This window comes from Myotis brandtii, unplaced genomic scaffold (assembly GCF_000412655.1).
Source record: "Myotis brandtii unplaced genomic scaffold, ASM41265v1 scaffold889, whole genome shotgun sequence".
Lineage (NCBI taxonomy): Eukaryota > Metazoa > Chordata > Mammalia > Chiroptera > Vespertilionidae > Myotis > Myotis brandtii.
Genome location: NW_005371640.1, coordinates 1407928 through 1420685, shown reverse-complemented (window position 1 = coordinate 1420685; position 12758 = coordinate 1407928). Strand labels below are relative to the sequence as shown.

Below are 12758 nucleotides of genomic sequence, written 5' to 3'. Positions count from 1 at the left end.
CCCCACCCCACCCCTCTTTCCCGCTCCCCCGCTCCTCCTCCATTTCTTCCCTTTGCATCACCGCATCACTTAGCCTCGGAGCCGGCCAGCTCGGCTGCGCCTTGAGGCCAAGTTTGAGGTGGTAAAGGTAACTGGGGAAAGCAGCCCCCCAGTGGACAAAGGCGAAGGCAAGAGCCGAGCAGGCCGAGGGGCTGCAGGCGTTGAGAATAGGCGGCTGAGGGGGCGGCCAAGGGGGGAATACATAAGCAGTACTGCGGCTTTAGGAGGGACTGCAAAGGACTTGTTGCACGATGGAAGAATCTGACTCCGAGAAAAAGATGGAGAAAGAGAATCTGGGGCCGAGAGTGGATCCTCCCATAGGGGAGCCCGAAGGATCGCTTGGGTGGGTGAAGGGTATTATGCCCAACCTGGAAATGGGGGTGGGGGTGGGGAGCGGGGAGCTTCTAACTGAAGAGAGTATTGTGAATTAGGACACCCCACCCGCAATAACTTGCTTCTATTTACTAGTAAGGTTGATTGGTATCATGCTTTTGGCGACTGGGTAAACTGTAAAGAGGGCTGGTTGGTAACTGGGCCGAAAAAACCCTTGGGAGGGGAAGGGACAGGCCTAATACCAGCCCTGGGAGGTATGTTCTAAATGAGGTGATGGTTCTGAATTGCTTTGGATGATCAATAAAGGAGATTGGGCATCATCATATTGAGGATAAGAAGACTAACAGGGAGGGTTGGTATTGCCTGGGCAGAGATCATGGACTTGCGAGTGCTTTCTGTGCCAATTTGTATCTGCAATTGAATCTTGTATTTTATATCCTTTGTGCCTGCAATGAGTGAAGTATGACTTGGAAGGACAGCTGAAGGGTTAAAGATGCTCCCACATTTTTAAAATCGGAGGCTGGCTTAAAAAAAAAAGAGAGGACATTTAAATATGGCAATATTGTTTGCTTTGTTAAAGCACTTGTGTATGTTTACTTTGCTTAAAAAAATTTAAGGTTATGAAAAATGGAATCTTGCATTTTAATGGCTCATTTATATTCCTAAATAAATATAACTAGGAGCTATCGCCTGAGCATGTAATTAGGGGATAGGTTAGCATAAACCCAGTTGTATAATTTAGGAAAATGAGGGCCTCTACTCAACTGAGGTCCCACACACAGCCATTCTCAGCTGTTGTGCTAAACATGCTCTTTTGCATCTCTGTATTGATTTGTATTTCTTTAATCCCAATTTCTAAGGCAATTGGATCATGGAAATTCTGTCTTATGGTTTATATCTGCAGGTGGGCACTGCCAAATACAGCCTTGAAGAAAAAGGTAAGATGCATTAAGTACATCAAATACATGAAGGTGAAGGTAAGAAGTTACTCTTCAGAAAATGTGGTGTAACCATTTTTCCTGGACTGTTGCAGGAACCTTCTAAATGTTCTCCCAGACTCTTGTCCCATTCTTTACTTCTTAATTTAATTTTTCTGAGACATAATATCTATCTGGGTCATTCACACATTTAATTTTTTGTAACTTCTCAAAGCCCATAAGAATAAAATCCAAGGGACTTCTTGGCATAGAATGCTCTTTAAAAACTGATTCCTGACTAAACCATCTACCACACCTATGCACCTTATCATAGCCATACAGAATTTGTTTTTCTCCAAATTTACAAATTAATTTGCATTTTCTGCAAGCCATACACATACATACACAGGCCTCTGCCTGCACATTTATGTTGGACCCAACTCAAATGTTACCATTATAGGGCCTTTTTAAAAATACATTCTTACTGATTTCAGAGAGAAAGGGAGAGAGAGAAATATCAATGATGAGAGAGACTCATTGACTGGCTGCCTCCTGCACGTCCCCCACTGAGGATCGAGCCCTCAACCTGGGCATGGGCCCTGACTGGGAATCGAACCGTGACTGCCTGGTTCATAAGTCGACACTCAACCACTGAGCCACACCGGCTGGGCCACTATAGGGTGTTATATGAGTTCTCCAGGTGGAATTGAATGCTCTTTCCCTTGTGCTCTATGGTACCCACCTTGCTGTTTAGGCAGAATTCATAAGAGCACAGCTCTGGAGCAAGTTTCTGAACCTCTGGGGCTTTTATGTTCTTCATTTGTAAAATGGTGATAATATTACCTATCTCATAGGGTAGTTAGAAAGTTTAAATGAGCAAATACATGTAGAGCACTTCGATCAGTACCTAACACAGTCTTTCATAAACAATTGAAGCAAGGTTTCTTAAATTAAAAAAAAACAAAAGACCCTTTGAGACAGCATGGAGGGACCTAGAGAGTATCATGCTAAGTGAAATAAGTCAGAGAAAGACAAGTGTCACATGATCTCACTCATATGTGGAATCTAATGTACAAAATAAACTGATAAATGGAGTGGATCCAAAGACTTGGAAGCATGGAACAGATTTCAGAATCTCAGAGGGAAGCAGGGATGGTGGGAAGTAATCAATCAAGGACCTTGTATGCGAATATGCATGGCCCATGGCCACAGACAATGGGGCGGTGAGGGCCTGGGGGGGTTGGGGGTGAGAGCGGGCTGGAGGCGGTCAATAGGGGAAAAAGGGGACATGCAATGCTTTCAACAATAAAGAATTATTTTTTTAAAAAAGAAAGAAATTTATCATATTTAGGCTTAACTTCATCTAATAATTATTGTATAAAAAACTCCACTTTGCTAAGGGGATGTTCTTGATGAGCCTGTCTAAAGTTATTAATAAGGCTGTCTGAAAATAGCAGAAATTTGTGCATGAATAAGAAAAAAACGTTTTTTTAATCATTTTAGACTGGCTCGTGAGTAACATTTCCTTAGTGCGATAAAGTTATATAGCTAACTAGATTAAATTGAGCTTGAGTGCAGTGTACTTTCATTAATACTCCCTATATTTGCAGTTAGGAACTTTTATACATTATTTTAGGGTTGAAGATAGAACATGTACCCCTCCCTTCATTTGAAAAGCAAGGTGATTGGAACTGTGTTTCATAAATTTGAAGAATCTTAGAATTCCCCTCATCCAATTCCCTTCTAGTGCAAGAATCTATAGCATCTCTGACAGGTGTTTTTCTGTCTTTGTTAAATGCTGACCTTGACAGGAAGGTTATTCACTGTCATGCGGCCAGCCTTTCCATTGGACAATTCTCATTGTTAATAACTTGCTTGTTTTATACCAAGCATGTCAAACTCAAGGCCAGTAGGCCACATGCCGCGAGTTTGACGTGCTTGTTAATACCTTTGTTTTGATACCTTGTCCATTCATTTGAGGAACATATTTTGAGCATCTGTTATATGTTAGACACTGAAGATACCAAGGGGATTCTCTCTGCCATTCAGGAGCTCAGACCAAAAAATTGGGTAACTGCAATGCATTATGGTCTTTGCAGCGCTATAGGTAGGAGTGTCATGGAAGGGCAGAGGTGAGAATTACCTAAGCCAGCCTAGGGTATTGGGGTCAGAGAAGCTTTTTGTTGTTAATCCTCACCCAAGGATATTTTTTATTTTCAAAGACAGTGGAAGGGAAGGGAGTGAGGAAGGGGGGGGGGGAGAAAAACATCCATTGGTTGCCTCCTGCACACACACACACACACCAGGGCTGGGGATTGAACCTTCAACCCAGGTACATGCCCTTGACTGGGAATCAAACCTGTGACCCTTCGGTGTACAGACTGATGCTCTAATCACCAAGCAATACCGGCCAGGGCCAGATAAGCTTTTTGAGGAGGTGGTCACTGAACCAAATTTTGAAGAATGGGTGGAGCTTAGCTGAAGAAAGAAAAGGGAATGGAAAGCTACTGGCAGAGAGTACAAGGTGAAACAGACATAGTGCACAGGTCCCTGGAGATCTGGGAGCAATGACAGGAACTACGAGCAGTCCAGTTCAGTATGGCTGGACAATAAAAGTTCCAGGCAAGGAGGATCAGAAGATGAGGGCAGAGGAATAAACAAGCCAGATTAGGGGGTGGGGTGGGGGGGTGTTATAGGTAGTTTAAGGACTTGATCCTGTAGGCCAGCGGTTCTCAACCTGTGGGTCTCGACCCCTTTGGGGGTTGAACGACCCTTTCACAGGGGTCGCCTAAGACCATTGGAAAACACATATATAATTACATATTGTTTTTGTGATTAATCACTATGCTTTAATTATGTTCAATTTGTAACAATGAAAATACATCCTGCATTGCAGATATTTACATTATCATTCATAACAGTAGCAAAATTACAGTTATGAAGTAGCAACGAAAATAATTTTATGGTTGGGGGTCACCACAACATGAGGAACTGTATTAAAGGGTCGTGGCATTAGGAAGGTTGAGAACCACTGCTGTAGGCCATGGGACATTGAAAAAGAAGAGACAGAGCAGAATCATGGAGGTCAGTGGAAAGGATGAGATGGGTAGCAGAGATGGAAAGGTTGACCTTGAGCAGGAGGAAAAACTTTCGGTTATACTAAAGTCTCCTGTCCTATAGTTCAGTGCACGAAACATTAGATTATTCGAGATCAGGGTTCAGTTTCCTCTCAAGTTGCTATGTCGCTAACATAGTTTTTTTTTTTTTTTTTTTTAAATATATTTTATTGATTTTTTACAGAAAGGAAGGGAGAGAGATAGAGAGTTAGAAACATCGATGAGAGAGAAACATCGACCAGCTGCCTCCTGCACATCTCCTACTGGGGATGTGCCCACAACCCAGGTACATGCCCTTGACCGGAATCGAACCTGGGACCCTTCAGTCCGCAGGCCGACGCTCTATCCACTGAGCCAAACCGGTTTCGGCCGCTAACATAGTTTTTAAAAAATATATCTATTTTTAATGATTTCATAGAGCACGGGAGAGGGAGAGAGAGATAGAAACATCAGTGATGAGAGAATCATTGATTAGCTGCCTCCTGCACACCCCACACTGGGGATTGAGCCCACAACCCAGGCATTTGCCCTGACCGGGATGCTCAACCACTGAGCCATGCTGGCCGGGTATTAACATAGTTTTGAATACATGATAGTGTATACTAATAGCATAATAAACTCACTGCAGTTCTGTTGCCAAGGGAATGTGTGACTCATGACAGCTACGCATCTGGGCCCTGGAATTCTGGGTATCTCTGCCTTTACAGATGGTTGAGGAATTAGTTGCCATTATCTGCACCAGGTTGTTGGTACCGTTACTTCCGGAAAACATCAAGTACAGGAGAGAGAGAGATCCCTGTAGACTTGATTTGCTTTAGATTGCTAACTTCTTTTCATTCTTTCCCCCCATTTTGTCCTTAGGTGCTATTGATGGGTAAAAGTGGGTCTGGTAAGACCAGCATGAGATCTATTATCTTTGCAAATTATATTGCCAGAGACACTCGTCGACTTGGTGCAACAAGTAAGATGTTTTATCTTATTGTAAAGTCAGGTGATCTTAACTATTAATGATCCGCATAACACACTTGGTTGCAGTAACTTGGCCATGCAGAGGTTGAAAGATTTGTTTTGCAGCATGTTTTCCCTGTTTGCATTTCTTCGCAGAGGTGTTTGGCCTAATTCTGGCTACTACTGCTTGCGCTCTTGGGTGGTTCTTTTCTAGGTTGCTTACCAAGTGGGATGCCCGCGTGCAACTTCTTTTTTACCCTGCTTTTTCTTAAACAAGCATAGGGATCTTTTTGTTTGTTCTTGTGTGTGTTGTTTTTTTTTTCTTTGGGGGGGCAGGTGTTCGTTTTTTAACTGTTATGTAAAAGGAAATTAATTGATAGGTATTAACAAGCATAACAATAAAATCGCCTAAGATTTTTTTTAAGCAGCTGCTAGTTCTTAGTCTTCATTAAAAGGTAAATTGCTGGGGGCCGGGGGTTATGAGGGGGAGGTTAACCTAATCTGTGCTCTGCTGTTTCTCTTCCTGGATACACATGAATGTTCTCACTGGAGTTCTGGCTTTGACTTGAGAAACGTTTCATTGCCCTTTATGGTTTGAATGTTAAATCTGGCTTCTTCGTGTAGGCTCACTGGGCTGCCAGTGGATCCACGCTCCTGAGAGACCCCTTTGTCTCTAGGCTGTAATGCCATTTCATTTTGCAGCATCCAAGCATTGCTGGATCCTGTCATGGTCCTTGGCCTCTAGGTGATGAAGCCATTGCCCTTATCTGGCTTTTAAAGATTTCCTGATGTGGGTTTCTAGCATCCTGAACACTTTCAGGGACAAGTCTCCCCCTACTTCATAAGGTATCTTACTGTGGTTTTGAGAAAACAAACATTTTAAAAACACCTTATGTTCCAGATGCTAGGATACAAAGGAGAAGGGAACCTCATTTCTGTGCTGGGCGTGTAGTATAGACTCTCAATTGGAGCAGCTCTAATGTTTAGAAAGCCATTTCTTAGTTACAGCTTCGAGTCTATTTCCCTTTATTTCTGTTGGCTGGTCCCCTTTCCGCTCTCTTGAGCCTCTACAAATATTTGTGTATGATAAATGTCTCAATCAGTCCTAGCCATCTCTTACCTCCCAAGTCTTATCTTCCAGAGGTCAAACATCTCCACTTCCTCCATCTGTTCCTCACTTGACATCATTTTGAAGGATTTTTAAGGACTTGTTTGAACATATCTACATTTTTCTTAAAGTGCTAAGACTCGAATGTTGATGTGGCCTGATCAGGGCACATAGAATTGTCACATCTCATGTTCTGGGCAGCACCGTTTGGCTCTCTTTTTGTGGGGTGACTTTCATTATGTTGAGTCATAGCAAAAACACCCAATTTCTTTTCACATATATTATCATCAAAACACGTATTCTCCTGATTCTTTTGCAGTTAATAATTTGAACCTAAGAATAAATGCTTACCTCTATTATTGTTTCTTTCATTTTAGCCCATGCATGTTCCTGAACCCAGTGTTTGTTAACTGTGAAGTCCAGCACAAAAATCGCTATCTTACTGGGCCTCAGTTTCCTTATCAGTAGGAAAGAGGGTAGAACCTATCTTTAATTCTTTCATCAGATATGTTGCTTATTCTTCCTAGCCTTCGTACAGTTCGTACACTGGATAAACATCTCCTCTAGTTTTTAGCTAAGTAGTCCATCAGAAATTTTGGTCAGGACAGGGTCCTTTGGCCTATCATGCCTCAAGAGAATTCCTTCTAGAAAGTACCTGTCCAGTTTCCTCCCTGTCTTGATTTGCCAAATTTTAATTTATTCCTGTTCTTCCAAGTTAAATATCTGGGCCTAATGATCACACGGTTTTAGTAGATTAGAGGAAGCTAATGTTTATTGTATGCTATTTTATTTACTTTAGTCCTTATATTAACTTCATTTTCATAGATGAAGGAAGTGTGACCCAGGAGTTCAGCTCACTCAACTCGAAAGCATGAGAGCTGGAATGTCAGTCTGTGCTCCTGCTCCATTCATTGTGCAACAGCCACAATTCTTGGAAGACTTCTTTCTCTTCGTCTTTTAAATTCTGTACATTTCATTGAAGCACCTTTTTTCTCGTCCAATTAATATTTCTGTTTTTAGGGAATTAGCAGATTTTACGTACTACCCTAAGTCTAGTGAATAGTCTTGTGATCCAAATTTCAGAACTATTGGAGCTACTTAAAATAGTTTTAAAATCTAGCAGCATCATTGAAATGTTATAAACAGTATGTTGCAAATTATATGACTCCATATACATCAAAGCAGGCCGTTTATTCAACAAGTGCTTTTCCAGAGCTTCCTGTGTGCCTGGCGTTGTGAATGGGACAGAGCTCTTGCCCTTAAGGATATCTCAAGCGGGACCTTCATTGATAATACTTTGTTAGCAATTACTGTATTTCCTTAAAGGTAGTAACAGTTATACTTTAAAATATTGTGTTGGCCTTCATGATTTAGTGTATTATTAACTAGTTCGTTCGTCATTGGGTTCTACTGCTTAACTTATAGACTAATTAAAAATACATTGATTTTTACCTGCTATTCTTTTGTATGCAGCTTTTAAAATTTTCTTTAAAAGTAGTAAAAGAGTACGTCAAATATATTACATCACCTTTAATGTTTAGTGTTTTTTTCTAGATTGTCATTGATGAAAAAGTCCAGTTTGATTTTGTTAAACTTAGAGTCTACTTGTTTTGAAATTTGAAGTAAGGATACAGAATGGTGATAATAATGACTTTATTAGGGGGCTGTTAAAATGTGTTTGTGTTGGAAGAGTAAATTTGTCAATGAAAATATGATTATGAAGTATTTTATTCTAAAACACTGTTGACGGCTCCGAGATTTCCGATCTTCTCAAAAATTCTGTTCCCTTGGCTTTTATTTAATGCCTTATTACCCTGGTTTTCTTCCTTTATCTTTAATCAGCCCTCCCTCTTTTTTAAAGAATATTTTTTTTCTTTCTGCCCCATAAATGTATGTGATTTCCCAAAGTACTGTTCTTGGTTCATTTCAGTTGCTCTTATAATAGCAGGATAGGAAGACTAGGAGAGCTATGAGACTAAAGAGAGAGGCAAAAAGTGGGTTTTAGATCATAAAGTGCCTTATAAGCCATGCCAGGTAGTTTGAACTGAGAGTAGAGGGCAGCCCCTAGAAAATTTTAAACAGAAAGTAACAGTAATATTTTATCATTTTTAATGTTCAACTTTAATGACAAGAGTATAATATTTGTGAAAAATTCAAACATCATAGAAGTGTAGAAAGTATATTCCTTTCCTCATTCTCAGGCCTTTTTTTCCTGAGTGTATACAATCATACATATATAGACTTATACAGAGATAATGTTTTTTTTTTATTTTTAAAGAAAACTGGAATAAAAATCTGCATTTTTGAGAGACTGTTATATCTGTAATATGGGGGATAGGTTAGGGGAGGCAAGGGTAGAAACAGGTTAACCAATCAGGAAACAATTTTAGTAGACCAGGTAAAAGATGATGGAGGCTTAACTTGGGTTAGGGTGGTGGTCATAGATATGATGAGAAGTAAATGGATTTGGGATGTATTTAACAGGTAGAGTCAATAAGACTTGCTGATTGATAGGTTTGGGGGGAATGGTGGGGAAAAGAGTAGACTCAAGGATGAAACTAAGGTTTTTGCTTAGGCAACTGGTTACATTCCGTGAGATGGAGAAGACTGAAGGAGGAATAGATTTTATAGGAAGAATGGGGAGATGATGAATTATAGTTGCAAACGTTGAGTTTGGGATACTTGTGGTTTATTCAAGTGAAGATGTCCAATATATGATTCAGAAAGGGAGGAGAGAAATCTGCATTAGAGATATCAGTATCCAAATGGAAAATAAAATAATATGAATAGATTAGCATGCCTAAGAGGAGAATACATAGAAGAGTAGGTGACCAAAGATGGAATCCCAAAGAACTCTAACATTTAAGGGACAGAAAGAAGAATAGGAGCCCATGAAGGAGGATCTGCCAAAGAGGTTGTAGATGTGATATCAGAGGCTGAGAGAAGAGAATTTTTTGAGAAGAGAGTAGTCAACAGTGTCATTCTATAGAAAGTAAGACAAGGACTAAAAAGTCCACTGGATTTGGCAGTTAGGCCATTGGTCAATGAGAACAATATCTGTGATATGGGGAATAGAAACCAGATTTCTATTCCATGTGCTCCATATCTAAACAGTCACTGAATCCTGTCACTTCTTTTGTTATTGTCTTTCCCTTTCTCAGTAGCACTTCTTTCCATTTTTTTTTAGTACTAGACCGTTTACATAGTCTTCAAATTAATAGCAGTTTGAGCACCTACTCTCTCGTAGACTCTGTTGGAAATACAAGGACATGTAAGATATGATTCCTTTTCCAAGGAGGGGGAAGTAAAGGGGAGAAGGGAGGTAGTTTGAGCACCTACTATGTGCCAGGCACTTTATGTATGATAGCTCCTTTAATCCTCACAGTAAGCCTGTGAGGTCAGTAGTCTGCCTCCCAGCTTTTTTAATAGAAGATGAAACTTAAACTTAGAGGTTAAGTGACTTGCCCAAGGTCACACAGAGAGGTAGAACTACGAACTGTTTGGCTCCAGTGTCCATTTAAAGAAATAATGCTCTGCTGCTTACGATCCAGTTTATGAGAATCTAAAATTGCACAAAAGTTAGCAGTCAGTTTAAGCAACAGCTTCGAGCTAGTCATAGAAGAAATACCACTGTGTGATTGATTGACTATCACATAAATTGTAAAGGTGATAGTTGCTACACTTTGAAAAATTTCCAGGATAAGAATTTTTATTTTTCCTCCTTGTGACCTTTAGTGCCTGGCAGAGAGTAGGTGCTTAGTAAATGTTTGAATGAATTCAGAGGGAGTGATGACGGTAAGTGGGGGTGGCCAGGTAGGGCTTTTAGAGGAGTGGGGGTTTTAGTCGGGTCTTAGAAGATGAATCTAACTCTTCAAGAAAGGTGGGGAGGACTTTTTAGGCAGATGGACAGAGTAGGCAAAGTATAGAGGGAGTGGGAGGGAAGCGTAAGGCAGAGGTCGCAAACAGGCAGCCTGTGTGCTGGAAAAGGCCTGTAGATGTGTTTTGTTTGGCCTGTACAATGTTTTTTAAGAATTGGAATTAGTTATCAACACGTAAGTGTTTCCATAAAAATCTGGATTTCCCACTACGATCGAAAAATTGAAAACTCTGTTAATCCTAAACCCATGTTCCTGCATGGCAAATGAGCTACAGCCGAGTAACTGCCACTCACGCCATCGACCCCTTGGGTAAATGTTTACTCTTCAGAAATGATTAACTTTGCTCTTGTATGTTTACTGGCCTGGCCCCTATTAGCAAGTTTGCGACCCCTGATGTAAGGTACATTGGGGGTTGGGGAGGTAGTGGGGTTTGGGAGGACTATGAATAAACCAGATTGGACTGGAGCAAAAGGCATTATTAATGTGCCTCATTGGGGAATATAAAGGGAGTTTGGAAGCCACATTCTGAAGGACCTTGAATGCCCCCCTATAGACATAGAGGAGCCTTTGTAAGTTTTTTGAATGGGGAGTGACATGTTCAAAGTAGTGCTAAGAAGATGAACCTGGCAGTAGCCTAGAGGGTAAAATAAAGGGGGTAAGGCTTCCTGGTGGAAGGTAATAATGGAGCTATTGTGGTTGTGTAGGCTTGAGAAGGGAAGGGCCTTCCTTAATGTTAGTGGCAGGTTATAAAGCAAGGAGTGGGAATTGAGAGAGATTACAAAGGATAGTAATGAATGAATGTGGACAGAGGAGTCAAAAATGACCACCCCCAATGTGGAATTGGTCGGGTCAGTAATAAAAATAAGGAAATCAATAGAAGGAGTGAATATGGTTATGTTGTATGTTTTTGGGGCGTTTTCTGTTTGTTTGTTTTAAAAAAATTTTTGTGAAGGGCTTTGGTAGGGGTAAATGAGTCAGGGAAGCGCTATTAAATGGTATATGTCTCTGTCTTACATGTTGAGATTTTAACATTAGTATTTTAATTGGCAGTTGTTTCTGCTTTAAGCACTAAACTACTAAAAAGTAAAACGACTCACATGAGAGCCAGTTCTGTAGCGCAGGGTAATCGGGGTGCCACCTTGCCACTAAACCACGCTACTAAGCTGAAAATCACCTTCTTGTGGCTTTGAGCATTTCACTCCACTTTGGTCCTTCTAAATCCTGGGCTTAGTGCTTTGCTTAGTTTGAATTTCGCCTCGCATGCTGCAATTACTAGATTTGTCATATTTACCTTCCAGTTGATGTAGAACATTCCCATGTTCGATTTCTGGGAAACCTGGTGTTGAACCTGTGGGACTGTGGTGGGTAAGTACCATCTGATTACTTGTGAGGCCAGTGGCAGTAATCAGCATGGAGAATACTAGAGTAACTGTCATTCATAATAGACACATTGGTTGGTGTTGGTGGTATAGCAGTGAGCATAGCTGCCTTCCAAAGAGATACATTGGATAAAAATTTATTTAGATTGGCATTTGATTAAATCAAGATCCCTGACTTGAAAAGATTTTTTTATTGATTTCAGAGAGGAAGGCTGAAGGGGAGAGAGAGAAACATCAATGATGAGAGTCATCACTGAGCTACACAGGCCGGGCTATGTATTAATTATCTCCAGGCAGTCTAAGCACTATACATAAGACCTGAGCACATATCTTTCCACTGTGGAAGGAGTAGGAGACAGTGTTTTCTCTCATGGCCAAGGCAGTTCTCAAATATCCCATCACAAATGAACATTCACTATGCTTGTATGCCGGTATTGCTCCCTACCCTATGGCCATTTGATCTTCAGCTGATGTGTAGTGTACTGGTGAGGAGCTTAGGCTCTGGAGTTATATTAGCATTTGTATCTCAGCCCTGTTAGCTGTTATCTTGCATTGATCACTTAAACTCTCTGAACCACAGATTCTTCATCCATACAATAGAGATAATGATTGTGCCAACTCATAGGGTTGTTTTGATGATTAAGTAAGATAATATGTTAAAAAACACGTAGCCAAATGCTTCACGAAATAAAGTCATTGTTAGCTCAGCATTTCCCAGTTCCTAGCATAGAACCAAACATGGAATAGGTGCTCAATGAGTATCTGTTAAAAACAACAACAAAATAGCCAAATATTCCATAAGAAAATGACTCCACTGTTGCTAGCAGATGGACTACTTAGCACCCTAGCAGATTTCTCCATACAAATCCTTCCTCATTACCATTGCTTCCAATTCTGTAATCTGTGCCAAATCAGTCCAAGTCTCTTACTTTTAGGCAATAAGATGTTATTGTCATTTTTACACATAAGGCAGCTGAAGTCCAGTGATATTATGCATCTCCTAAGGTCACACAGCCATTTATTTATATGTATTTATTCAT

General features: G+C 40.5%; 1 protein-coding gene across 2 annotated transcripts in view; it reads left to right on the top strand.

Annotated features, from left to right (window-relative positions):
• Positions 1-6: 6 nt before the first annotated feature.
• RRAGB (Ras-related GTP binding B) overlaps positions 7-12758 on the top strand; it is a 26482-nt gene continuing 13730 nt past the window's right edge. Inside the window, exons 1-5 of one of the 2 annotated variants that reach the window (XM_005885038.2) lie at positions 7-382; positions 1277-1310; positions 5267-5366; positions 9649-9732; positions 11638-11704. In XM_005885038.2, the coding sequence (XP_005885100.1) occupies positions 291-382; positions 1277-1310; positions 5267-5366; positions 9649-9732; positions 11638-11704 (377 nt within the window). In that variant the 5' untranslated portion in view covers positions 7-290. The remainder of the gene's footprint in view (positions 383-1276; positions 1311-5266; positions 5367-9648; positions 9733-11637; positions 11705-12758) is intronic. The other variant, XM_005885039.2, reaches the window with a different exon arrangement.